Genomic DNA, 27,847 nt, shown 5'->3' on the forward strand with positions numbered 1-27,847 from the left:
AAAATAGTTACTTAATGGTTCACAAGGCCTCAAGGAGTATGACTTTGCTTCAGCCCCCTGTTAGTAAGTTAGTTAGTTGACAGCTATTAACGGGCCCTTTGGGAGATAAGAAGTGAATAAGACATGTCCTTATCTTTGAGGAGCTCCTCATTTGGGGAGAAGGTAGCCAAATAGATGACAATAAGCAAATTATGTGGTCAGTGACCTGAACGAGACCAGCTGGGGAGCTTGAGGTGCCCAGGGTAGCAGGGAGAGACGTCTCACCCTGCCTGGGGCATTCAAGGAAAATATGGCAGACAGGGTGCCAGTCAAATGGGGTTTTGAAAGGTGAGTGGGAGTTCGCCAGAAAGAATATTGAGGGCAGGGGGTTTAGGGAAGTCCCAGTGAGGGGAAGAGCATATATAAATTATAGTCACATAAAGGGTGTGTTGTTCAGAGGAATGGAGTGTGGCTGGAGTGTGGCTGGCACAGAGAGGGATAGACCAGAACAGGATGGTGAAAGGCCTTGAATGCTGAGTTGAGGACTTTGACTTTATTCTGGGGAATGACAGAGGTCATAAGTAAGAGAAGAGACCCTTTGGGTTGGGGTGGAGGGCAAGACATACAGACCAGCAGTCCAGTGAGGAGGTTGGTATAGCTGTCTGGCCAGACCAGAGGAGGCCCAAACTGCATTGCACAGATGGTACATCTGACAAGGATCTTTGGGTTACAAGAAATCCAGCACAAAGAGACCTAAGTAAAAATAAAAAGGGCCTCCAGGCACGACTGAACCAAGGGGCTCAAATAATGTTGTCAGAAATCTGGCCACCATCACGGTGGTCAAGGGGATGGGATGTTTTTGATGGCCAGGGTTCAGGTCTGTCCTGCTCCAGCTACACGCTCTAAAGACGGGGAAGGGGCAGCTTCTCAAAGGCATTTCAGATTACCAGGAGAAGAACGTTGCTAGGCAGGTGAAAACAACAGCCGACCACCGTGGATGGCGAGTGCTTGTGGCTTTTAGTGGAGGATGGGCCCTTGCCCAGCCCAGGTCTCTGAGGCTGAGGCATAGAAGCGAGGCTTGGTGTGGTCAGGGCAGGCTTCGTGGAGGAAACAGGTCTAGGAGTGAGGCCTGAGCAGTGGGTAGGATGCAGGAGTTGGGATCTGGGAGAACAGAGGTACGGAGGTGAGAGCAGTGAGCATGCCAGGCCCAGAGGGCTGGTGGAGGGAGTGGAGGCAGGTGAGGCTGGAATTAGACGTTAGAGGCCCTTGAGTGCCAGTCCTCCTCTGGCCTAACTGGCCAGCCTCTTAGAATATACAGGTCAGGGGGAAATGGTGGCTTCATTGCTCAGCAACACCCACCCCGCACACCCCCCACTCGCTCCCCATGGCCCACCCAGGGAGGCCCAGAGCTGGCCAGGCATTCAAAGCCCCCACATGCTCACTGCCCCCTACTGGGCCCCTCTGCTCTCCCAGGTGGGCCTGCGTGCCACACACAAAACCCACCAGTCCCTTTTCCACCTTCAAACCTTTTCTCTGGCTCTTTCCCTGCCCTAAAATATACCCCCCTTTGGTATTTCCACACATCCTCTGAAAGGCAGTTAAAGGCCTTGGTCTCCAGGAAGATTCAGTGGAATGGGTCTCTGCTCTCTTTGACCTTGCAGTGCTCCTTATTTAGGGTATTTACATGCCCCTTAGGCCAGCCAGCCTGATGGGGGCAGGGTGGCGGTAACATATGCGTGGGCTTTGGAGCCAGTCAGATCTGGGTTCAGGCTGCCACTCACTAGCTATGTGACCTTGAGCACATCATCTGATGTCTCCTTGGTGACATTTTCTGACCTATAGAATATGAACAAGGCCTATTCATATTAGGCGTAAATGTGGTGACATGTACAAAGTTCCTGGCACACAGTAGGCCCGTATGCAGCTGTCACTATTTCTGTGGGTGTTCAAACGATGAATGATGTCTCTCTCACCCTCTATCAGCTCTGGTCAGGCAAGGAACTCACCTGTTTTTTTCCCAGTCCCCCAGTGCCTAGCACATAGTAGGGGATTTGTAAGGGCTGACCTATCAGTTTTCCTGGGCTATGCAGACCCACTCTCCCCACCTGCTCCTCCTGGGTGAGGCTGGGGGTAGGCCCCCGTGGCCCCACACCTGCTCCCTGAGGCTGACCCGGCAAGCTGCTAGGTGCCAGCATCCAGCATCAATAAATTACTGGCGAGTTCAGGTGACGGGACAGATCCAGTGTCAGCTGCCTCTGTGTCCTACAGGAAGGCTCAGGCCCTGGGTATCCCCCTCTGTGAGCCTCCCCAACTAAGGGCTCCATCAGAATAACAGAGTTGCCCACAGGGCACCTACTGTGTGCCAGGCCCCATCTGGGCATTTTGCACCACACTGATGTCCCACAATGATGCTGCAAAGTAGATACTAGCTCCATTTTACAGATGAGGAAACTGAGGCTCAATGAAGGGAAGTGACTTGCAGTAGACAAAATTAATAACAGAAAGAAAAGCCTTCTTCCTTTTCAATTCAACATAAATCTTTGTGGATATCATTGCAAATTTTAGTTATAATGTGTGTGCATGCAAACACACACACACTTGGGTTTCTTCATTCACTCATCTATTCAACAAATATGTATTGAACACCTACTATGTGCCAGGCTGTTCTCAGTGTTGGAGATACTACAGTCAACAAGACAAAATCCCCACCTTTTTGACACATTGCAGTGCATGAGATGAACAGAAACAAATAAATACACATTATAACAGAAGGTGGTGCTGAGTCTATGAAGATGAATAAAGTAGGGCAGGGGATAGAGAGAGGCACTGGGGATTATTTTTGAAAGGGTGGTCAAGGAGGGCTCGGCTGGGGCAGTGACATTTGAAGGAAACCCTTATCTCTTTATGCTTTAGTTTTTGGAAAGGGAGATGCTGGACTCAAGGGCTTCCTAAACTCTGCGGGAAGGTGGGTTGGTGTTTCCCACTCAGGTGTGGTTCCACGGCCAGGGCCACTGTAGGTGTGGAGACATTTTTCTCCTTCCCCTTGTCTTCGCCCTGAGTGCCTCCGTCCAGGGAACTCTTAGGGCAGGGTTTCTCAGAAGATGCTCATCTGAGCCCCCTTCATGTGTTCTCATGGCAGCTTTTTGTCTTCTAATTCTCAACACATTTGTCATGATTTTTTCAAAGTCAGCTGGTCCCTGAGTGTCATGAGGGCTGGGCCCAGGCCCATCTTGTTTATGGCTGTGATCCCGACACCAGGCACAGCATCTGACGCACAGAGGCTACTCAAACAACCGCCGGAATGAATGGCAGATGGACATGGTGATAACTGGAGCTAACATTTATTGAGTGCTTATTCTCACAACAGCACTGTGAGTTAGGTATAATTATTATCCCCATTTTATTGGTTTTGAAAACTGAGGCTTAGAGAAATCAAGTCACCCATGGCAGGTCACTCAATGGCAGAGCCTTCTAAGGAGGAGCACATAAATGCTCACAAACTGATTGATTATGGGGGAGGCAGAGTAGTGTGGTGGGAAATGCTGCAGTGGTCGGTCTGAGATGTGCATTTTGAGAACCAACACATTCATTCATTCCTTCATTCACTCATTTATTTAATAATTATTAAACCTCAGCCCGTGTGCTGGGCACTGGTGGGTACAGGTAACCAGGCAATCATGATATTGTGTGGTCAAAGCCAGGATGGGGAAAGCCCAGGGGTCTGTGAGCAGCCATGGAAGCCCCTGAACCACACTGTGTGAGGTGGACCTGAAGCAGCAGGTCGCTGTGACCCAGCAGACCACAGGGGGAGGTGCTTGTGGGGGTGGGGGGAATGGCTGCATAGTCCTCGATGGAAGTGGCACAAGTACCTGACAGTGGAAACCACCCTCCCCCCAGCTGCCCCAAGGCTCCGGGACCTCACTGCTTCTCCCAGCCTTTGGTGGACAGGCCTCCGTGGGGGCCTGAGTCACTCTGCCGCACCCCAGGCCTGGAACTCCGCCGCACCCCAGGCTGGGTTGGGGCCACCTCACCTCCAAATTGCAGGCATTCCCATTCATCTGGGCCCAGGGTCAGAGCTCAGTGATCTGGGCCAAACCAGGCAAAGGCCAGGTGCCCTGCTCTGCTGGTAGCCCTGAGCCTCTTCTCTTCTGTGGGACTCAGTTTACCCATCTGTAAAGGGCAGAGTTTAGACTGTATGATTTCTACAGACCCTTTCTCACTTAAGCTCCTGTGACCCAGTACATTACTGTCAGTATTGGAAGTGGACACGAGCCCTGGTGGTCTGGACTCTTGTGGACATCTGGACTCCCAGCCTCCCCTGGACATCTGGATTAAGGGTAAAAAAAAATCCAGGGATCCAATAACCCACGATTAATGGAGCAGCCTACTTTGTCCTTTTGGCAGCTGTCTGGAATGAGAAGAAAGGAGGAGCAGTTTCCCCCTAGGACCATGATTGTCCATCCACTTCCCTGCTCTTATCCACTAGTTGGGCATTGTGAGAAACTTACCTTCCACCTAGCGTGCTCTGGGCCAGGACCCTTGCTAAAGGATGCCATTGACACAGACAAGCCAGAGGTCCAGGGAACTGCTTCCACAGAAGTGGAGATGGGTTGCAGTAGGCCATGCTCATCCTTGACTCAGCCCCCTCCACTCTTTTCCTAGCACCCCTTGGGGCAAGAGGCTGAGATGTGCCTGGTGTAGAGTGAGCTGACACATGGGAGGAGAAACCAAGGCCCCTGACCTCCAAGCCCCTAGATCACAGACCCCTGGGCCACTCTAGCTGCCCTCCAGTCCTCTCTACTCCTCAATCTCTCCCCTGTTTAAAACTCACCAAAGGCCTCCCAGCACATCTAGACTGAAATCCAAGGTTTCTCTCATGGTCTCCTGCCCTCTAAGCCCTCCTCATTTACTTCACTCTAGCCACACTGGCCTCCTTCCAACTTCTGGAAAATACCAATCTCTTTCCCACCTCAGGGCCTTTACACATGCTGTTCCCTCTGCCTGGAATGCTCTTCCCTCAGAACATAGCATGGCTGGCTTCTTGTCACTTACATCACTGCTCAGATCTACCTTCTCAGAGGAGAATTTCCTGATCCCCCTAAGAACAGCAGTCCCTCTTGTCCATTATTTGCTATCACAGCTCCCTATTTCCATCATGGCCCTTTCCCTAAGCTGTAATTATTGATAGTTGGTTTGTTCAATGGCCCTCTTCCCCACCCAGCGGTAAGCTCTAAGAGGGCAAGGACCTTGGGGATCCCGTGGCTATATTCCAAGCACCTAGTGTATAATGGCTTCTCAAGAAGTGTTTGTTGATGGAATGAAACACAAAAAGTATTAACAAAGTTCATCTTCCTCCTTGAATATTTTGCAACTTCTATGGAGGTGAAAATGGCATTTATTGGGCACCTGTTAAATATGCCAGCCTCTCTCACATACATTATTCTGCTGAACCTTTACAGTCTGTCTATTATACAGATGATGAAGTTGGGGTTCAGTGACCTGCCAGAGGTCATCCAGCAAAGGGTGGGTTGATGGGTTCATTTAGTTGGGAAGCAGTCAACTGGGATCTCTGGGCATGAAGAATGCCATGGCAAATGGTAGTCAGGATTCAACCTCAAGTCTGTTTGACTCCAAGCGAAGCCTACATTCTTTTTTTTTTTAAACTTTTTATTTTCTATTGGAGTATAGCTGATTAACAGTGTTGTGATAGTTTCAGGTGCACAGCAAAGGGACTCAGCCATACATATACATGTATCCATTCTCCCCCAAACTCCCCTTCCATCCAGGCTGCCACATAACACTGAGCAGAGTTCCCTGTGCTATACAGTAGGTCCTTGTCGAAGCGTACATTCTTTTCATCGTACTACGCCTTCTGTCACACTAGAACTCAGCTCAAGATTAACAACAGATTTTTAGGTTCTGGAAGGCAGGCAAAGACCCAGATTGCATGGAGAGGTGGTCTGGCTTAGTGGTTATTGGTGTGTCTTGGAACTGGACACAGACCCGGGCTCAAACGGGGGGTGCCCACCACCTAGGCACCAGGGCACCCTTGCTGAAAGTAATCATTAGCATTGCTAGGCTAGAGCACCTTTGTTCTCAGGAAGAGAGTCAACTGTGGGGTTATGTGTCAAGGGCTGTATTGGAAAAGTCAGGGAGTGGGTTTCTAAATCATGTAGAAGCCCCTCCTCCTCCACCCCCAGGGGTGGGGCTGTATGGCCTTTGGGTAGTGCCTTGCCCTCTCTGAGCCCCAGGGGTCATCTCTGAAAAATGGGCATGGCAGCATGGAACCAAATAGAGCTCTTAGGAAGATAAAGAGGAAAAATGAGTGTGGAGTTGTTGGTATATATAAAGTAACATAGAAATGTAAATTATCTAAAAATAAATCTATGTGAAATGCAGAGAGAGGTTGGGACTTGGAAGACCTCTGGGGTTCTTTTGGCAGTTTTTGGCACCTACTGTGTGCCAGGTGCTGTGCTAGGGCCTGGGGTATAGGGGTGAGTCAGACATGAACCCTGAGCATCTGGAGCTCCCAGTCTACTGGGGGACGTGAGCCAGCCACGTACTGTGTGGGTATCCCTCCCAGCGGGATGTCAGGGGGAGTCTTCACGTGTGATGTGGTAGCAGGAGCCAGACCGACCTGAGCCAGAACCCTCCTCTCCTTCCCGCGTGACCTTGACCAGGTCAGGCCACCTCTCCAAGCCCCAGGCCTTCATCTGTAAAATGGGCCAGTCTCCTTTGCCGCTCAGAGTTGCCAGGACCTGGCACTCTGTAGGTACCAGGGTGGGGGACCTTGGGATGAGGGTAGCCAGGAGTTCCTGGGCAAAAAATGGTCCTGCACTGGGCAAAATCTGGGACTCAGGCGTGGGTGGTGACTTGCTTGCAGGAGTGGCCTGGGGACATTGAGGGTGGAAGAGAAGCAGCAGGAGGAGAAGCTCAGCAATTTCTCAAACCTGTTAAGCAAAGGAGGGCAGATATCCCGGGGAACTGGCCTGTGTCTTTATTTATGCTAGTAATCTCATTAAGGGGAAGGGGACTGGCTCTACCCAAGGTCAGTCCTGCCCGGGGAGGAGCGGGATGGCATATCCACTTGAGTTTACTCAGCCAGTGATTCTAGGCCAAGGTGCACCCAGGAAGGCAGGGTGTCTCGGGATGAATTTGTGGGTGTGTTGAGCGTTGCTCCAAGCCTTGGTGGGGCTGGCCTGAGTGAGGCCACCGGTCAATGTTGACGACTTCTCTGGGGCCTGGCGCTGTCCCAGACCAGTGGCGTTAGCAGAACCAAGACAGGCCAAACTTCGGGGAATTCAGGTGAGGTGAGAGGGGAGGAAGTTTGGGGGCCTCCGAAGGGCGGCGGTTTGGGGTTCCCCAGGGGAACACTGCTCTTCTGGCGCCGGGCTCGCACCGGAGAGGTCAGGCCAGTCTCCGAGAGGAAGGGAAGGGGCCCTGCCCTGTACCACCAGCGCCAGGCTAAAATCGGGCGGGGCCGCCCGGGGAGGCCGGGACGCCTGCGGCCGGGCGGGGTCTGCGCCCTACTCCCTGCGAGGCCGCCGGGTCCGGGCTGAGAGCGGCCTGCGAGGCTCAGGGCCAGGCCCGGCCAGAGGAAACTCGGTCCCTGGGCTGGGAACTGCGCGCCTGCGGCTCTTGCCCTACCGGCGGCTGCGGGCGCGGCGGCCCCCGCGCCCCCAGGGGCCTGGCCAGGGCGGGGGCTGGGCCCCGCGGGCGGGCGGGCGCGGGAAGGGGGGCGGCGGCGAAGGCTGCGACGCTCTAACAGGTGGGATCCCGCGGCGTGGTGGAGGCGGGCGCGGGAGGAGGAGGAGGAGGAGGAAGAGCAGCGGCAGCGGGAGCCTGAGCAGGAGCAGGATGAGCCGCGCGAGCTGACAGCCGCCGCCGCCGCCGCCCGCGCCCAGGCTCGGTCTCGCTCTCCGCGCCCGGGGCCGCTCCCCGCCTCCCGCCTCCCCCGGCCGCCCGCGGGGCGTCCCGCCCCCTCTGCACCTCCGGGCCCGGAGCTGCCTCCATCGCTCCTGCATCCCGGCCGGGGGGGAGGAGGAGGCGGAGCAGGAGGCGAGCCGGAGCCGCCGCCGCCAACGCCGCCGCCGCCGCCGCCGCCCGAGCAGGACAGAGCGCGCCGCAGCCCCGCGCGTCCGGCCGCCGCCCGTGCCCATCAAGCAGCCGCGCCGGAGCTACACCGCGGGACAGCCCGGGCCGCGGCGCACCCCGGCTCGGCCCAGCCCAGCCCAGTCCCGGCACCGGGCGGCCCGGCGGCCGGCCCGCCCCCGAGGGCGCCGGGCGCGCCGGGAGGATGCCGAAACCGACGCTGCTGCTGCGCGGGGGCTGGGAGCGCGAGCGCAGCCCCGGGGACTCGGAGCTGGGCCGCCAGTTCCGGGACTGGTGCCTGCGCACCTACGGCGACTCGGCCAAAACCAAGACGGTGACACGCAGCAAATACCAGCGGATCGCCGAGGTCCTGCAGGGCGGCGGCGGGACCGGCGCGGGCAGCGGCCCGGCAGCCGGCGAGAAAGGCAAGTTCCAGTTCTGGGTGCGCTCCAAGGGCTTCCGCCTGGGCAGCGGCCGGGAACCCAAGATGGGCCAAGTGGTGTATGTGCCGGTCAAGACGGGCTCGGTGAGTGCGCGCGCGGCGGCCGCGGGCCGGTCCCGCCGCGGGGCTCGGGGCGGGCGGGGGCGGGGTGGGGGTGTGGATGTGTGTCCGAACGTGTGTCCCTGAGGTTGTCCCTGGGTCTGGCCCGACCGAGGCGCACGCGTCCCTGCTCACCCGCCAGACCCAGCCAGCCCGGGCAGCGCTCCGGGTTCGGGGCGTCCCTGCCCCCCTCTGCGCTGCTGCCCGGGCCGTGCCGGGCGGGCTGTCCCGGGCTGCTCACCCCAGCATGTTCCGTTCTCCCGTCCCCTCCCCCCGCCAGCAGGCGGCTGCTCAGAAGCCCGAGCCTCCCCCCGCCCGCCCCGGGGCTGCCTGTCCCGGGCGCCTCGCGCTCCCGCCCCCGGGCCGGCTGGGCGGTGTGGTGTGTGTGTGTGTGTGTCTGTGTGTGTGTGTGTGTGTGTGCGTGCGTGTGTATGTGTGTGTGGAGGGTGGTGCCGCGAGGGCGGGGGGGCAGGGGCAGCCACGGGACGGGGAGTCAGCTCGGCTTCCCAGCGCCAGGGGAGGGGGCCCGCCCGGGCACTGTCTACCCGACCCCACCCGGGGCTGGCCCGGGGAGGGGCAGCCCGAGCCGCAGCCTGGCGCAGGAGCAGCCTCCCGCGGGTGGGTGGGGCGCCCCCCTCCGCCCCCCGGGCCTCTCGCTCCCCCCTCCCTGGGACGGGGGCGGCCTGACCTATCCATCCCCTCCCCTCCCCCGTCCCCGGGGCCGGCCCGGTCCGGGCGGGGTGGCGTGGGGGAGGGGACGGGGAACCGCAGCCGCCGACAGGGAGGAGGCGGGCGGCCGGGCGGGGGCGTCCCCTCCGGCCCGGGGCGCCCTGGAGAGGGCGTGCGGCGTGGGCCCCGCGGCTCCCCCGCCGGGACCTCATTGTTCTGCAGCGGGTGGGGGCTGGGGGGGCGGCTGCTCCCGGGGTGCTGCTGAGCTTTGAACTTTCCGTCGCGGAGACCCTCCATTAGTGCGTTCAGCCCCTGGCCCGGCCGGGCCAGGCCAGCCTCCCTCCCTGCCCCCTTCGCTCCCTCCCCGGCCTCGCCCGGCCCGAGCGAGCGAGCGGGGCCGCCCCGCGCCGGCCTCCCTCCCTCCCTCGCTCCCCCGCTCCCCGCTCCGTGCTCCTCCCCCGTCCGGCCCGCCCGCCCCGCGCTCAGCCCAGTCCCCGGCCGGAGCGGGCTCTTCACACACAATTGATTCGGTCGTTACGAAAAGTGCACTTGTCCCCTCCCCCTCCCCCTCCGGCAGCCGCCCGGGCCCGGCCCGCGGGGTGAGGGGGCCGCGAGAGAGGGAGGCGGGAGACGGGGAGCGGATCCGGAGGCGCCTCCCCCCTCGCCCAGGGGACGGGGCTGCAGGCCGCGGGGAGTGGGGAGCCGTGAGCGCAGAGGGCGGGCGGCCCATCTGCGAGGAGCGCTGATAACCGCGCCGCTGCCGCTGCGGCCGCCAGCGGCCCATCTGCGCCGCTGCCGCCTCCGGCCGGACACAGAGCAGGGGGCCGGGCCGAGGGGCGCGCTGGGACCGCATTCCCCGGGGGAAGCCTGGGGTAGTGTCCCACCCTGAGCGAGTCGGGGACCTTCCAGCCTAAATCAGTGCTCTCCGCCAAACGCGGGGAGTCTGGGTCATTGTCCCCCCTCCCCCGATCGAGTCAGGGACCCCTCCCCGAGCCCAAATTGGTGCCCACTCTCCCACACGGGGAGTAGGGGTCGTTGCCTCTCCCCAGCCTAGGTCAGCCCTCCCCACTCTGCCAGTTGCTAACCCCCTTCGGTTCTCCTCCATCTTGGGCTAGTGCCCCCAGCCTAAGTGTGGTTTTTCGAGGTCAGTGACCCACCAGATGGTTGGCTGGGTCCACACCCCCTACCCTGGGTCATTGCCCTCAGCCATCCAGGCTTCCCAGGTCAGTTAGTGCCCCTCACCCCCATCCCATCCTGGTTATCCCTCCCCAGGGAGCTGGGAGTCTTGGCCCAACCTCCTTCTTGCCTGAGGCAGGAGCCCCCACTCCACTGGCTCCTGGAGTTGGGAGGGCAGGTGACCCTCAGACAGGGCAGCTAGCTCACCGGTTCTCTGAGCTGGTCGACCTCTCCCCTAGGGAGTGGGCATGATGGGGCCGTCAGTCCCCCTACCCCCTTAGCCAGAGAGCTGTCAAGGCGGAGCAAGTGAACACACACCCACCCAGGCCACATGCAGAAATTGGGTGCTAGGCCTGGGCCCCAGGTCCTGCCAGCCTTCGGATCCTCTGTGAGGCCCACGCCGACCCGCTTTGCCTGGCAACAGGGGCCTTGAAAGACTCCACCCTAGCTCCCAGACCAATAATAAGCCCTCCCAAGGGACCACCTGCCTGGGAGGCAGAGAAAGGGAACCCAGGCCTCCCTGCCCAGGCTGCCAGGGGGACGACAAACACAACAGACGTGCCCTCCTGCGACAGCCCGCCCCTCAAGCTACCCACGCCCACCTGCCTGGCCTGCTGGTCCCCAGGGAGCCCGTTAGTTACCTGCACTCGCCCAGTCAACCGGAGCCAGCCGTAGGAGATGCCCTGAGTCCTGCCACCCCCAGCTCCAAGCACCTTCCTGGGGCTCAGTTATTATTTTTACATTTCCATTTTCCTTTTCACTGATCTAAGAGGAACAAATCCTGCTGGGAATTCTGGGGCAGCCATGGACTCTTCCTGGGAGGAGCTGAATGGGACCTTCTTTGAAAGGTGCAAAGGATATCCCCTACCTTCACTGGCTTTTACACACACACACACACACACACACACAGTAAAGTTATCATTGCCTCTGGTGGCAGTTGGGAGATATCCTGTAGTTTTGTCCTGGGTGGGTTTTTGTGAAGGTCATTGGGCCACAAACCTTTGTCTGAGACATTTGTTTGGCATCCACAGGCCTTGTGGGGGCACTGGGGCATTGGAGTGGGTTGGACTCAGAGCCTGCTCCCTGGGCACCCAGCTGCTGGGGGTGGGGGTGGGCATAGCTCAGGATCCGATCAAGAAGCCCATGGAGGCTCCAAGGGAGGGCAGGCAGGCAGGCAGAGCAATTTCGGCCAAGAGGGGGTATGGGAGTTGTGTCATGCAGCCGTAGAACAAGGGCCCCCTGCGCCCCTGCGTGGGCTTAGGTCCCCAGGGTGGCCATGGTATGTCATCTCCCTTCCATGTTGCTCTCTGGCTGCCCCCTGCGTGGGCCCCCTTTCCTCTTCCCACAGCCATATGTGGTGCTGCGGTTGGGGCCCTTCCGAGTCCCGGCCGTGGAGGGTCGATGATCTGACACCACTTGTCCCGTCCCATCTGGCCCTGAGCTTTTCTGGGTGTGTGTGACAAAGGCTTAATCTGTCCGGACGGGCCCAGGGCGGAGAGGAGGGCGCGGGGAATTACACTCTGCGGGGCCTCCTGCAGCTGGGGCCCGCTTGGGGGGCGGGGCGGGGCGGGGCGGGGGTCGAGCAGAAGCCAGGGCATGGTGTGTGGGGGGGAGGCAAGTTGGTCTTCGGTTTGCAGGTTGTCACAGGAAATAGATGTGGAGGCGGAGGGCTGAGGGGAGGAGGGCGGAGTCCTCCACTGGGCAGCACGGGGCGCTCCTGGGGACAAGATCTTTCTGTGACAAGAGCCAGCCGGGCCTCCTGACTGGGCAAAGCCTGGTTAGGATTTATTATTTCTTGCGTTTGGCCTGTTCCGGCCTCTGTGGCTGCCAAGCCCGGGGTGAGGGGGCGGGTGGGAAGCAAACCCTTTGCCAACGAGACCCTCCGATTCCATTCCAGCCTCAGCCCCAAAGTGGACCAACCCCTTTCCTTTTCCTCTGGTCTCTCGGAACGAGGCTGTCCCGGCGCCTGCAAGGGCCACAGGTTATGTCTGGGGTGGGGCCCCGGACCATCTGTCAACTCCCAGGACCAGAGAGCCCTCAGGCTCCTTGAAGATAGATGTTCTCAGCCCAACTCTACCATCTTCCGGATGGGAAAACTGAGGCCCTGAGAGGGGAAGTTTCCGTTGGTGGGGAGCTGGGCCTGGAACCAAGATCTCTGCGCTCCACTGAGGCTTCTCCGTGGGCCCATCACATGCCAGGAATCCCCCCATTAGAGCCCCGTCCCCCGAGGGGGAAACGCCAGATTGCCAAACTCCGCTCTCAGCACTGGGCTTTTGCGAGCCAGACCCCAGGTGTTCCGCTGGCCAAATTGACTAATGGTGGTCTTTTCCCAGTTTGCAGACAATGTTCATTTAGTGGAGAGCATTTTCACAGTCTTCAGCCTTTCTCCCCAGAGCTTTTGTGTAAACCTTTGGCACCTGCGGCCGCTGGTCTGGGCAGGAAATGGCCTCTGACTTAGCACAACATAATATATGCTGTGACCTTCAGTTGAATACCTCAGTATTTCCTACTTTTCTCTAAATTGTCACCATAGTGACCCTTTCTGAGTCACCTACCGTGTGCCTGTCCCTGTGCGTCAGGTTCTCACAGCGGCCCAGAGGTCACTGCCATCCTTCAGATGAGTAAACTGAGGCTTAGGGAGGTTTGGAACTTCCCTAAGGCCTCACTGCTGATGGGGCACGCTGAGCTGGGGTGCTGTCTGTACACCCCTCTCTTCTGACCCTCTCTGGATGTCTTACAGCCTGATCTGCTTCATAGGGCTTTTCATGACAAGCTTTCAGTCCATTACGCCCTAATCTGAATTAGTGCGGAAGAATCCTCTAGTCAAGATGTCTGTAATCACAGACTGGTGCTTGAGGCAGGATTGGCTCAGTGTATGGTGTCTGGGACTTGCCTGGGGCGCGCAAGGATGGGTATGGGGTGAGGAGAAGGGAGGAGGCCTCTGTTGTCCTGGGTCCTGGGGGCTTTCAGGGAGAAGGTTGGCAATGACACGGGCCCTGTTTGGATTTCTCATGAATGGCAGAAGTGGGCTATTTTGTTAATTAAGCCTCAGTGATATGGGTGAATGTGGTCTTGGGGTCTCTGGGGGCAGGGGGGGCTGCAGTTTGGAGCCTGGGTGATTGCTGGTGGATCAGGCTCTGCCTTCCCGGGGCCTCTCCTCCGGATCCTGGGTCACTTTCTGCTGGTGGTGGGGGCAGCATGCCCCACTCGTCCTTGGCCGAGGCTTGGCATAAACATTCTCTCCTTCACTACAGGCTGCCTTCCCATCCCTGAGCGTCTGGGAGTCAGGAGGTCCAATTGGGACCCTAAAAACCCTGCTGGGAGGATGGGAGGTGGGGGGGCCTGTGGCTGGGGCTGCCCAGGGACAAAGGTCAAGGGTCCAACCCAGCCTCAGGTAAACCTGGGCTTCTCCAAGCCAGCTCTTAACTTAGAGGCTGTAGGACCGACTGAGTACCAGGCACATGCACGTGCACTCCTGGGCTAGAGCATGTGTGCGCATGTGGGTGTGCATGCAGGAGTGTGGCTGTGTGGGCCTGAGTGTGCCTGTGCCTGTCCATGTGCAGGCTGGGGATGCTTGTGGGCCTGGGGCAGTGTGTGTGTGTGTGTGTGTGTGTGTACAGGTGGAGGGGGACTGCATGTTTGTGATTGTGAGTGGCTGTGTTGGCAGATGTGCAAGCACCTGGGGTGTGGGCATTGGCAGACCACGAGTGTGACTGCGTGTGCATGCCACATGTTCAGGATCCTATTGAAAAACATCCTGTCCTTTGGCAGTGAGGAGCTGACGGGGTGTCCTTCATGATAACCAAGTCAACCGGAGCTGCTGGCCTGGCCCCTTGCTGCTCCTGGGGTCTCAGCAGCTGCTGAAGCATAGTGTGAGGGAGGGAGTGGACACGAGGTGTTGCCATGTCCCTGTCCCCATGATAGTGGCCAAAGCACCTCCTTGTTTCCAGCAGCCTTGCTCCTCTTCCCCCCCCCACGCCAACTCTCTGCTTCACAAGGGCAACAGGTAAAACTTGTGACCTTTGCCATGGTGGCACTTACCGAGCCCAAAGCTAAGCCCCATGGGGGCAGGGTGGGAGAGAGTCTTCTGAACTTGAAGTGAGGAGGCCAGGACCGATCCTAACGCACCCACTTTCTTGCCATGTGACCTCGGGCAAATAGCTTGCTTGACCTCTCCAAGCCTCAGTTTACTCATCTGGAAAATGGGCTCCAAAGCCCCACTTCCAAGAGGCTTGGCAAACTGGAAAAGGCTCTGTTGTCACTTCAGGAGGTCACTCTGCCAACCTCTGTTAAAGCCAGGCCTGGGCCCTAGGCCCCAAAACAGGAGAAGGAGCCAAAGGCAGCTGGGAGAGGGCCCACCAAGGCGGGTGGCTTGTTAGAACAAGGACTTCTGAGTCCACTTTCTGCCCCTGGCCCACCCTGACATAGAGAAGAGGTGAAGGACTTGGGGTGTGAAGCCACAGGGTCCTGGGTACAAATCCCAGCTCTGCTCTTCCACCCGTTTGGCCTTAGGATTATCAGCTCCATTTTACAGATGAGAAAACTACCTTCCTCCTAAGACTGGTATAAAGATGAATGCATTAATGCATATAGAGCCTTAAGAAGGTAGCAAGTCTTACAAAATGTTAGTTGCTATGTGATCTCACTGAGCCTCAGTTTCCTCATCTGGATTATGGGCTGGAGATGAAATGTCCTGGATATTAAGTGGGATCATGGAAATAAAGCCCCCAGCCAAATCCCTGGCATGTAGTTGGTGGGAAGCAACTATTGGTTCCCTAGAGATTGTGTCTGGGTTATTTCTGTGTCTCCAGTGCCACTGGGGGCCTGGTTAATGTTGTACTGAATTACACAGAACACCAGCAAAGTCTTGGTGAGGGCCATAGGTGTGGCATGAGCCCCCAGGGCTGGGGACTTGAAGGCTCAGGGTCCCTCTCTGCCCCAGCTGGCTCCTGCCCTGCTCTGAGCCTCAGTTTCCCTAGTCATTGCACAGTGAAGCCTCCTGTGGCCCCTCCTGCCTTTGAATCCCTTCCTGGTGCTGGGATTGCCCAATCCCAGAGCTCAAGGAGGGGTGCTGGAGAGGTGAGAGTGGGGGCTTTACCCAGGCCTGGAGGCACTCGCCAGGTGGGAAGGTAGAAGGGTGAGCTGCCCAGAGGCTTTTCACCACCCGACGCCCCACACACACCCCTGCCCCAGTCGCTGGCCAGGAGCCTGAGCTCCGGGCTCTGGGCTCTTCCAGAGAACACAGTGAGGCTGGTGTAATGACTGCCCCCCTGGGACAGGGGTCTGAGCATATCTCTCATGTTCTCAAGCCCCTGCCATGTGCCAGACACTCTATTTCATTTAATCTTCCCTGGATTCTGTGAGGTAGATGAGAACTTGGCATCAGAGGGGCCAGGGAACCTCCCCGAGCACCACAATGAGCAAGTGGCAGGGCCTGGGTTCCGTGGCTCTTTGACCCTCTCAGTTCTGGGGCACGGAGGTAGGGGCCCACAGGTGCCTTGGCTCTCCCCACCTCCCCACCCCAGGCTCACGGTGGCCCCTCATCTGAGGACACCCTACAAAAGCTTCCCAGAGCTCGAGGTAGCCCTCTTACCTGTCCAGACCCAGCCTGGTGGGAGACACATGCCACCCTTCCCCGTCGCCCACACCTTCACTCTCTCACCTCAACTGCAGCTACAGGCCCAGCCTGGCCTGGGCAGGCTGCAGGGGGCGGGGAGAGAGAGCAGTTGTCCTCTCCCCACAAGGTCAACGACTCCTGCAGCATCCAGTCTTCCCGGCCACCCTGGTACTCCAGGTTTCTCAGCCTCAGATGGAGGGGCTAAGGCCAAATGCGAAGGAGGGAGCTCCAGGTCCCACTGAGCACGAGGGCTGAGGGTGAGCCACCCGGTTCCAAAGCCAGGGGTCATTCATTCATTCATTCATTCGCTTACTCACTCACTTATTTGCTCCTTTCACCACCCTCCGCATCACAGTGGCTCCATCCTTCTCTGGCTCAGGCTACACCTGGGCATCATTTTGGACTCTTTTCACTCACCACCCCTCCCTCCCCATCCAACCATTTGCAAATTCTGTTGGTTCTACCTTCAAAATACAGCTCACATTTTACCTTCTCACCACCTCCACTGCCTCCAGCCTTGTCCAAGCCTGGAGATCCATCAGCCTCCCCACTGGGCTCCCTGTGTCCACGCTGCCCCCGTGTAATCCCCTGTGGCTCACACAACCAGCAAATCAGCAAAAGCAAAAAGCAAATCAGAGTCTCTCCCTCCCCTGCTCAGAACCCTCTAAGATTCCCGTCTCACTCAAAGCAAGAGCCGGAGTCTTTCCTGAAACCTACAGGCCCTGCATGATCTGGCCCAGCTGCCTGCTGCCCTCACCACCCTCCACCCTCCCCTCGTTCATTCAGTGTCAGCCACACTGGCCTCCTTGATATTCTAAAAACTACCAAACACGATCCTGCCCCAGGGCCCTTGCACTGACTGTTTCCCCAGCCTGGAACACTCTTCCCCCCAGATCTCTACATGGCTGTTCCCCTCCTCTTTCAGATCTTTGCTCAAGTGTCACCTCCTCAGAGAAGCCCTCCCTGATCACCCAGCCAGGACCACCTTAGGCTCCTTGGACCCTCTCTCTTTCTATTTAATTTTCTCTATAGCCCTTACCACCCTCTGACATTGTGTATGTATTTTACTAGTTTATATATTTAGTATCTTTCTCCCCACAAGGCTATGATCTCTGCCAGGGTAGACCAGCCTGCTTGGTTCACTGCTCTATCCTCAGGGCCCAGAATAGCCCCTGCTCCTAAGGGACTCCCCATTGTGGGGGCAGCAAATGCCTTAGAGCAGGAGTCTGAGAGTCCTCCATGCCTTCTGCACTCAGAGGGCCTCAGGAGCCCCAAGGCCCAGACCCATCCTCCTGCCTGAGGGCGTCCAAGGAGTCCTCAGGGAGGCGACATTTGAGCTGGACCTTGAGGGCCAAAACAAATTGTTCAGCAAGAACAGAACAGGGGGAAATCTCACTCCAGGGGGTGGGAATGTGAGCAAGGGCTAGGGGTGGGACAGGTTTTGGGGGGTCAGTGCAGGCTGTGTATGATGGTGACCGGGGCCACCTTCCTGGAGAAGCGGGTTCTACAGAGCATTTCAGATGCGGTGTGGGGGTGGGTGAATGGTCAGATCAGCTTGAGAACCACTTGGGGATCCTGAGTGGGATGAGCTGGTGAAATCACTTGGGGCCAAATGGAAGAGAAGGATCTGGAAAGCCACTCAGAGGAGCTGGTGCGTCAGAATTAAGGAGAGCTGGGAGTTCGCAGGAGGGTTTTTAAGTAGAGTGGAGAGAAGGTTAGATTCATGTTTTAGAAGGAGTCTCGGAATGCGAGATGTGGCAAGAGGAAGACGTGTTACAGAGAAGGAAAAACAGGAGGCTGGGAAATAGGCGCGGAGAGAGAAGCCCGGCCTGGGGCGAAGAGGAGGGGCTGGTTCCTTGGTAGGACAAGAGATTGAGTGTCCGGGGCTGGATGACATGGGGAGGGGAGAGGGGGGCAAGGGAAGCTTGATGGTTGATAGTCACAGTTGACCCAGTATTCTTGGGTGGAAAGGGAGGCGTTTAGGAAACCAGGAACGCAGGCAAACACACACATCTGGGGTGATGGCCCAGGGGCAGGGTCCAGTGGGCGGAACCCAAGAGCTGTCCCCAAGGCTGGTAGAATGTGGCAGTGAGAGGCCATGGAGGAGACCTGGTGACTCAGGTCTCAGTGAGGCCAGCTCGGGAGTCATCATGTTCACGGGGCCCCCTTCCCAGCTTGGAACCCTCCCCGCCCCGGCTGGGACCTGATGCAGGCTCCTGGGAGGCCTGTGCTTGGTGGATGACTCATCGTTTTCTCGGCATCCCCAGGCTGAGGAAATGTTCAAGGAGACATGGGGCCCTTCCTTTGGCAGGCCAGGCCCTGACTGGATGCTGGCGGGTCGAGAAAAACACACTCGGCCTCAGGCCTTGTCTGAGAGCATCCTGAGTGCGTGTCTCCAAGAGCCCCTGGCTTCCACAATCGCATACATCCTCAACTGCCCTGGGAGGCCGTTATGACCCCATTCTACAGGTCAGTGAACCAAGCAAGGCACAGCCTCTGCTGGGCACCCAGTTAAGTCACCACTTGGTACTTCAGTTTCTTCATCTGAAAAATGGGTCTGATGATTGTCCCTCCCCTATAGGGTTGTTGGGAAAAACTGAAAGAGGGGAATCATGTGATGCTCAAGTAGGGGGATTGTCATTTTCATGAGGATGTGGAGAGGGGTCCGCGCAGGCTACAGCAGCTCTCTACTGGGCAGAGCAGCCATAGCGAAGGCCAGAGGGTAACATAGCCAACAACAGACCTGCATTTGGATCCCAGCTCTGCCACCAGCTCCTGATTCTGGACAAATGGCTTGCCTGCTCTGATCCCCTGACCGCTTGTATATAAGCAGGTGATGACCCACACCCTGGGAGGTAGTTGGGAAGATGACATAACACCAAGCCTGACAAACAGGCCACCAAGTAGGGGCTGTGGCTCCATCTTAGGGTCCCTCAGAGGATTCCCCCCACCCCAGTGTGAAGATCCCCAAACCAGACAGCTGTTAACCTCCCAAGGGTGCTTCAAGCCCGAACCAAGAGGGAGAGGGGAGGGGAGGCAGCTCAGAGAGTTCAGGCTAGGAAACTCCCTGGGGGGTGGGGTCTCTCTGGGAGATCTGGGGGCTGGGACAGGAGCAGAGCGAGGGGCAAAGGATTTTGCGTTGAATGTAAGGCCCCTATAGGTCAGCAGAGGAGTACGGAGTGTGGAGGTGGGGGCTGGGTCCAGGCTCTGCCATTTACTGCTGTGCAGTCTTGGGCAGGTCACTTCCCCTCTCTGAGCCTCAGTTTCCTCATCAGTAAAATGGGGTGATAATAGCTGTGGCTTCACTTATATCCTCCTTCTATACTATGTTCTATAGTATGTATATACACTATACTGTATACTATATTTTATAATCTAGAAGCATCTGTACAGGGCGTGGCCATAATAAAGCCCTCAATAAAAGGGAGCTATAATTAGGATTATGATTGTGAGCCAATCAATAACCTGCGAATCTGTGACAAGGCCATTCAAGCCGTGCTGCTGAGTTGGGCTTTGGAGCTCAGACCAGCCCCACGTTTGTGTTGAGCTGTGACTCACTAGCTGGATGACCTTGAAACAAGTTGCTCTCTGAACCTCAGTTTCCTCCTCTGTAAAACTGGCCCAGAAGTATTCCCCATCTCACAGGATTGCTGTGGGGAAGTGAAGAGAGACTCCATGTGAAGTGCTCAGCACAGGAAGCGGGAGCTTTTCTGTACTTGCCCCTGTGACGTGGCCAGTGGCAATTAGAGCTAGGGATTGGGGTCTGGGGCAGGGCCAGTGGATGCTGGAGCAGAGAGGTACAGAAGAGGGAGAGGACAGAGGCAGAAAGGAATGTGCAGGGAACTGGAGGGGAGGACTTCTAGGAGGAGGGCTGGTCAGCTGGATCAGCCCCGAAGATTAACAACCACCCCCCCGCCCCCAGATCTGGATGAGAAGGCTTTGATGGAAGCCAGAGGGCAGAGGGAAGGTGCCGAGCCAAAGCAGGTGGGAAGGAGAGACCAGAAGTCTTGCCGGTCCAGCCAGCAGTTGGCTGTCAGGGAATGAGGGCGAGAAGGGCCGTGGGCTTCCCCGAGTCCAGGCTGCCTATGATGGGACTAAGAGTGGGTGTGCTCCCCAGGGTAGAGAACCCTGGGTTCAAATCCTGTCTTACCAACCAGCTGTGCAACTTGGACTCATCTCAACCTCTCTGAGCCTCCATTTCCACATCTGTAAAATGGGGATAGTGATATCAACTACCTTTTAAGGTTGTTGTGGTGATCATTTGAGATACATTCTCAGTCAGTGCCTGCTGCTGAGCAGAAACAATGACAGTCATGACACAGCTAGTATTTGTTGAGTGCTTGCAAAATGCCAGGCGCTCTGCTAAACACATGCACATGCCTCCGTGTGCTTGTCCAAACATGGCTACCATTATGATCCTCATCTTTTTTTTAAAAAATTAATTAATTAATTAATTTTTGGCTGGGTTGGGTCTTCGTTGCTGTGCACGGGCTTTCTCTAGTTACAGTGAGAGGAGGGCTACTCTTTGTTGTGGTGCGCAGGCTTCTCACTGAGGTGGCTTCTCTTATTGCGGAGCACGGGCTGTAGGCGCACGGGCTTCAGTAGTTGTGGCGCGCGGGCTCTAGAGCGCAGACTCAGTAGTAGTGGTGCACGGGCTTAGTTGCTCCGCGGCGTGTGGGATCTTCCCGGACCAGGAATCGAACCCCTGTCCCCTGCATTGGCAGGTGGATTCTTTTTTTTTTATATAAATTTATTTTATTTTAATTTATTTATTATTTTTGCCTGTGTTGGGTCTTCGTTGCTGTGCGTGGGCTTTCTCTAGTTTCGGCGAGCCGGGGCTACTCTTCATTGTGGTGTGCAGGCTTCTCATTGCGGTGGCTTCTCTTGTTGCACAGCATGGGCTCTAGAGCGCGTGGGCTTCAGTAGATGCGGCACATGAGCTCAGTAGTTGTGGCTCCTGGGCTCTAGAACGCAGGCTCGGTAGTTGTGGCACACGGACTTAGTTGCTCCGTGGCATGTGGGATCTTCCCGGATCAGGGCTCGAACCCGTGTCCCCTGCATTGGCAGGCGAATTCTTAACCACTGCGCCACCAGGGAAGCCCCTGGCAGGCGGGTTTTTAACCACTGCGCCACCAGGGAAGTCCCACGATCCTCATCTTGCTGATGAGGATGTTGAGGCTCAGAGAGGTTAAGTAACATGCCTGAGGCCACACAGCTGGTAAGAAGCAGAGCAGGGACTTGAGCCCATGCGGTGGAGAAGTGTTGTGTCCTTTACTCCCTAAATCACCCATCCTCTTTGACAGTAAGATGAGGATCATGGGGTCCCCTGTGGTATTACACGGGCTTGGACAGTGGCTCTTCCCAGGATGGGGAGGCAGGTGTGAGTCTTTCTGGCAGAGTGTGCTGACTCTGGAACACATTGCTTAGGCACAAATGGGATCTACTGGTAGAGTTGACCCTCGGGGGTCACCGAGGGATTCTGTGGTTTGGGGAGGGCCAGGTTGCGGCATGGAACCCCACGGCCAGCCAGCCAGCCAGCCGTAGCCGGCCAGCGTGCTGCACCCAGCTCAGGCTGGGGCGCTTTGTGCCACCAGCATGACACAAGGCGTGGCTCAACGACCAGGTCACAGGCAGCTGCCAGCAGCCCCGAGAGGGTATGGGTGGCCAGTGCCTGGCCTGGGCGGCACCCACGGAAGCTGGGGAGGAACTCGGGAGGGCTCTTGCGAGGAGGTAAGCCATGAAACAGCAGAGGAGGGGATAGGGCCTCCCAGGATGAGGAAGGGGCGCTGTGGACAAAGGAGCACAAGAGAAGTTTGTTTTTAAGGTAATGCACACACCTGACTTAACGCAACAACCACCAAACAGCAGCCTCCAAACAGCGAGAAGTGCCCAACCCACCCCTCCACCTAGTTCCCCTGCCCAGAGGGGTCCAGTCCCTTATGTGTCTTCCCTGATATACTTGGCTCTGGAGCTGGCCTACCTGGATTTGAATCCTGAACCCGCCATATACTTGCTGTGTGACTTGGGCAACTTACTCCACCTCTCTGTGCCTCGGTTTCTACATCTAAAACGTGGAGGTGATAGGAGCTGCTTCTCTGGACTGTCGTGAGGACCAGGGTCCCTCAGCCTAGCAGAGGGCAGGGCCGATGGCTGAGTGCTCCGGGAGCACGGGCTGCCTCTGCTGCTGTTGCCGTTACTATTACCGCTGTGATTACTGTTGTGCAAGTGTAGTGACGCACACTGGGTGTGCGGTTTTTTGTTTTTTTTTTTTTTTTGCGGTACACGGGCCTCTCACTGTTGTGGCCTCTCCTGTTGCGGAGCACGGGCTCCGGACGCGCAGGCTCAGCGGCCATGGCTCACGGGCCCAGCCGCTCCGCGGCATGTGGGATCCTCCCGGACCGGGGCACGAACCCGTGTCCCCTGCATCAGCAGGCGGACTCTCAACCACTGTGCTACCAGGGAAGCCCTGGGTGTGCAGTTTAAATGCCCAGCTCCCCTGGCAGGTCCTGAAGGTCAGTTTTCATCACTTCTGCCCATTTAGGAAGAGGCAGAGGTGAGAGGTCAGCCCAGAGGTCATCCCAGTGGTCCCGCGTATTGAGACAGGCCTCTGATGTGGAGGGACTTTATGTCATCGGCTGGACTCCCCGAACCATCCACCGACCCATGCGGGGCTTGTGGTTTGGGGACTCCATCTCCTGCCCCTGTGCTGGGGACATGAGTTGGCGGCGGGGACAGGAAGGATGAAGGGGCTGTGGAGAGAGCCCTGGGCCAGGCTCCAGAAGATGGGGATTCTGCCACTTCTCACCCCTGAGGTTCTTGAAAAAGTTCCCGGCTCCAAGCCTTGGTTTCCTTATCAGGAAGATGGTACCAGGCTTCGGTGAGGAGCCAGGGCAATGCCTCAGATGTGATGGACCATTGGGTTGTTGATAAGAACCCCACCTTCAGGTTTCTGCCCGCAGGGGATTTACAAGTGAGTTGATGGTGTCATTGATAAGATCCCAATTTGGGAGGTATTAAAGTGCTGCTTAGTAGCTGAGTGACCTTGGGGAAGTTAATTAACTCTCTGGGACTCAGTTTCCTCCTCTGTAAAATGGGCATAGCAATAGAACCTGCTCTGTGGGGTTGTTGGTAAGAAACGGAGGCAGGGGTCTGGCTCACAGTAAGACTCTGTGATTGGCAGAGCCTTGCAGTTATTTTAAGGAACTCAGACAAAGGTGAGAAACCACCAGCAAACAATACAGGGCTGCAGGCAATCCATTCATTCAGCAAACTTTGATTGGCACCTGCTGTGTACCAGGTCCTGTTCATTCATTCCACAAAGATTTACTGAGCACCTACTATGTACCGGGAGTGGCGAATAGGACAGACTTGCTCTCTGCAGGTCCCAGGGACCCCCTGCTAGCACCTGGTGCATGGTATGCACTCAGAAAATATTTGTTAAATGAATGCCTCTAACCTTTTCATTCTCCTCTCTGTGCCTCAGTTTCCTCCTCTGCAAAATGGAGGACCAGGGCTGTTATGGGGCCTACATGACGGCTGGCTTGCTGGCCAGGATCCCATCAAGGGCTGTCTGACTCACCCAACAAGTAGGCTTCTCCAGTCCTAGGGCTGAGAGAGACAGAGGAAGGCTGGCAGGGTCAGCACGTGGTCAGGGAAGGCTCCAAGCCCCACGTGGAGGCGTCTGGACTTGTCCTGGCCATGCTGGGAAGCCTAGGTGGGGCAAGGACACAGCTGTGGGAAGAGGGGAAGAGAAGCTGGCCTGAAGGGAGGTCTGGGGCTGAGGAGATGTGGCTGGGTGGTCTCTTAATGGGGCCCCAGAATGCCAGCTCTCAGGCGGTGGGAGTGACTGAGTATTACAGAGCAGGGGAACACGGGGAGGGAGGCTTTTAGGGAACCGAGTCTGGTCCAATGTGAGCAGAGACTGGAGTCTGAGGCCCAGGGAAGCTCTGGGTTCTAGGGCACAACAGCCCAAATGGGAGCAGAAGCTACAGAAATGAGGTGGAGGGGGCTGGTGGGGGCTGGAGGAATGGATCCAACAGTCTCCTTGTATTAGCTGCTTTGTTCTCCATAAAAGCCTCTTCATCATTCATTTATCCATTCACTCATTTACTCATTGACAACTTGGAGAGACCCTCCTGGGGTGCAGTGGTGAGCCTCACAGATGTGGCTCTTGCCCTGGCAGAGCTCAGGATCGTGGGAGACAGATGCTACAGGACATGGTGATAGTGGTGGTTGTGATGAGGATGAGGATGATGGTGATGGTGGTGGTGGTGGTGGTTGGTAGCGATGGTGGTGGTAGCGGTGGTGAGGATGGTTGTGGTGACGGTGATGCTGGTGACGATGCTGGTGGTGATAACGGTGATAGTGATGGTGAGGTTGGTGGTGTGTCAGCTACCATTTATTGAGTGCTCACTGGATGCTGGGCTGCTCTAAATGCTTCCTGTGTGTTTGCGCTCTGGGCTCCTGCAACCACCCCGTGAGGCACTGAGATCTTACCCAACTTGCCTGAGGCCCCCCGTGAACCAAGGGCAGCACCGGATGTGAACCCAGGCAGGCAGGCTGGCTGACCAGCAGCTGCTCCTAGCCATGGCCACTTGCCACTTCCAGCAGGCAGCTCCCCCGTCACTGTGATCACTGTCAGGTCCCTTTCTTGCCTCCTGAACCCAGCACCTAGCGTGGGGCCCAGTGCTGGGGAGAGTGCATGAGTCGGACTTGCCTGAACAAGGTTGGAGGTCAGGCTTTGCCCCAGCAAGCTTGGGCAAATGATGCCCTGGCTCCTCTGCCCTCAGCACCTCATTTGTGAAAGGGAAGAACCCAGGGAGGCTGCCAGAAGGTCAAGGAACCCCGACCCTCACTGGAGCAGTTGATGTTTCCAGGGGGAGACCCCATTCCCTAATCAGGAGGCAAGAGAGGAAGGCTCAGTTCGGAGTCTGCCTTCAGCTGTGGGATGGGGAGGGGCATGCGGGGAGCCAGGGGCCCCTGGATGGATGAACACTCTGTACACACCCACCCACTTGTTGCTTCCCTTATGCAGGCCCCAGGGGAGGGGCTGTTCTTCTCTCACCCACTGCTGACTCCCCTGCCTCTGGGAAAGAGGCTCCTACATCCCCAGCTCTAGCAAACCCAAGTAGTCCCATGACAGTGAAGAGAGGGGACAGAAGTGGGTGCTGGGAGCAGAAGGCCTGGACACAGATGCTGCCTCTGCGCTCGCTGTGTAGCCTAGGGCCCACCACTGCCCCTCTCTGGGCCTCAGTTTTATCCATTTGTTCAAATATATACAGAGCAGGTGCTCTGTGCCAGGCACTGTGCCAGGCTCTGGAGACACAAATGAAAAACTCTGCCCTCGGAGAGCTGACATTCTAGTGGAGACTGACACTACGTAATAAACAAGGAAAGCTCCCAGCTTGTCACATGCTGGCAAATGCTTTGGAGAAAAATCAAGCAGAGTGGGGCGAATCGGAGGTGCTGGAGTGGGAGATAATGGAATTTTAATCAGAGAGGGCCTCGCTGGGAAGGTGACATTTTGCGCAGAGCCCTGAAGGAGGTGCAGGAGCAAGTTAGGCAGGTATCTGATGGAAAAGCATTCCAGGTAGAGGGAACAGTAAGTGCAAAGGCCCTGAGGCAGGAGTATGTCTGGAGCATTTGAGGAAGAGTGAGGAGGCCAGTGTCCATAGCTCCCCGCACCCCCTGTATTTGGGAATCAAAAGACCACATTTTACCTCTCAGGACCTTAGGCCCCAGAACACAATTATTTCTGAGCCCCCACAGCCCATCCTGGGGAGCGCTGGTGATGCCAGCCTCCTGGATGGGGCTGGGGCAGGGGCCTTGCTGCCTGTTTCTTCAACCCAAAGGGTGAATTTTAAGGCCTGTGAGGGCTTAGAAAAGAGAACACTATGCTCCTCGTCACTCCACATGACTGACAATCAGACAGCCCTGGGTTCAAATCCTGGGTCCACTGCTTTGCGGCTATGTGACCTTAGGCAAATCCTTCTCTGCGCCTCAGTGTCTTCATCTGCAGAATGAGACTACAGTGTCTGTCTGTCAGGGTTGATGGGATGGGACTTGCAGGAAACACACCTGGAAGCACGTGTATAAGTGCCCAGCCTTGGGCCTTCCTGGAGGAGGTGCTCAGTATACGTTTAAAGCCAGAACCTAACATTTATATGACTTCAAACTGTTCTCACAGCTGTTGGGAATTTGTCGTATTACTTTAGTCTTCTAAGAACTCCATGAGGAAAAGGGGGCAGGAAATAATAGCCCCGACTTAGAGCGGGTAGACTGGAGCCTGAAGAGGGTGACTTGCCCAAGGTCACAGTGAGGCAGGGCTGATGGAGGGCTCAGACATGGGTCTCCTGGCTCAGGGAAGCCTGGGAGCCAAGGGAGTGGAGATTGTGCAGAGCCCGCCCATCCTGCCCCCCACCACACCACGAGCGTGTGTGTGTGTGTGTGTGCGTGCGTGCGTGCGTGCGTGCGCGCGCACATGTGCACACATCACCCACACCAAGCAACAATAGCGACTTTCAGATTTGTGGTCCCCGAGCAGGTTTTGTAAGGCATGGCTTGGTGGGTCGGGAGGTCTGTTGTAAGGATGTTGAAAGGCCCAGAGCGTGGGGAAGCTCAGGCCACAGGCGGGCGGAGTCGGGCAGGTCCTTGAGAAGAGGAAGAGGTCTGGGCTCATGTGATTGTCCACTCGGCCTGTCTGTCCATCCGGTGTCTGGCCTTCCTGGGCAGGGCCGGCTGGGTCTCCAGGTTGGCCTCTGAGCAGCCTGGCCCCCAGTGCTTTGTTGTCCAGATGCCCGACCTGATCAGCCTCTGAGCCTCAGGACAGCCTGGGGAGGGAGGAACGGGGTGTGGGGGGTGCATTACGAATGAGGAAGCCAAGCTTCAGGGAGGGGTGTGCCCAGCTGGTGGGGGGAGCCAGGGTCTGGACCCAGGTGTGCCTGACCTAGCCCCAGTGCTGGCGATTCCTGGTCATAGCTCAGGCAGGGACTGGCAGGCAGGCTTTGTGCAGGAGGACCCCTTCCTCCCTTGGCCCACCTTCCTGGCCACAGTCTGGCCTCCTAACCCTTGATGGAGGGCCCTGCAGACCGGTCGTTCTCGGCTCTTTAGTTGTTGCAGCCTCAACCTTCATCTCGTGGGGCTCAAGGCCGCGGGTTCTAGCCCGCCCTGCATCAGCTCACTGTGGGGACTGGACCCTTTGCAGGGGACGTCAGGGAGCCCATCCTTATTTAGTGCCTTTAAGGCCCCAGACAGCCTTTGCCCAGTGCCCACACAGCTCAGGGGTTCCTAGGCCCTTTTTTTTTTTTTTTAATTTATTTTTTGTTTATTTTTGGCTGCGTTGGGTCTCCATTGCTGTGCGTGGGCTTTCTCTAGTTGCAGGGAGCGGGGGCTACTCTTGCGGTGCGTGGGCTTCTCATGGCAGTGGCTTCTCTTGTTGCAGAGCATGGGCTCTAGGCACGCAGGCTCAGTAGTTGTGGCACACGGGCTCAGTAGTTGTGGCTCGCGGGCTGTAGAGCGCAGGTTCAGTAGTTGTGGTGCACAGGCTTAGTTGCTCCGCGGCATGTGGGATCTTCCCAGTCCAGGGCTCGAACCCGTGTCCCCTGTATTGGCAGGCGGATTCTTAACCACTGCGCCACCAGGGAAGCCCCCTTAGGCCCATTTTCTAGATGAAGAAACTGAGGCACAAAGAGGAAAGGTTATGTCCTAAAACACACAGGCCATGAGAGCAGAGCTGGGACTCCAAAGTCCATGCTTTTTCTATAATGTAGCCTCCT

General features: G+C 57.1%; 1 protein-coding gene across 1 annotated transcript in view; it reads left to right on the forward strand.

Annotated features, from left to right (window-relative positions):
• Positions 1-8,275: 8,275 nt before the first annotated feature.
• Positions 8,276-27,847, forward strand: part of NOL4L (nucleolar protein 4 like) — a gene marked incomplete at its 5' end in the record, with an annotated part of 131,482 nt that continues 111,910 nt past the window's right edge. The window contains one exon of the mRNA XM_082644853.1: positions 8,276-8,596. Coding sequence (XP_082500979.1) covers positions 8,276-8,596 — 321 coding nt within the window. The remainder of the gene's footprint in view (positions 8,597-27,847) is intronic.

The sequence above is a fragment of the Mesoplodon mirus genome (genome assembly GCF_964341445.2).
Source record: "Mesoplodon mirus genome assembly, chromosome: 15".
In the NCBI taxonomy this organism is placed as follows: Eukaryota; Metazoa; Chordata; class Mammalia; order Artiodactyla; family Ziphiidae; genus Mesoplodon; species Mesoplodon mirus.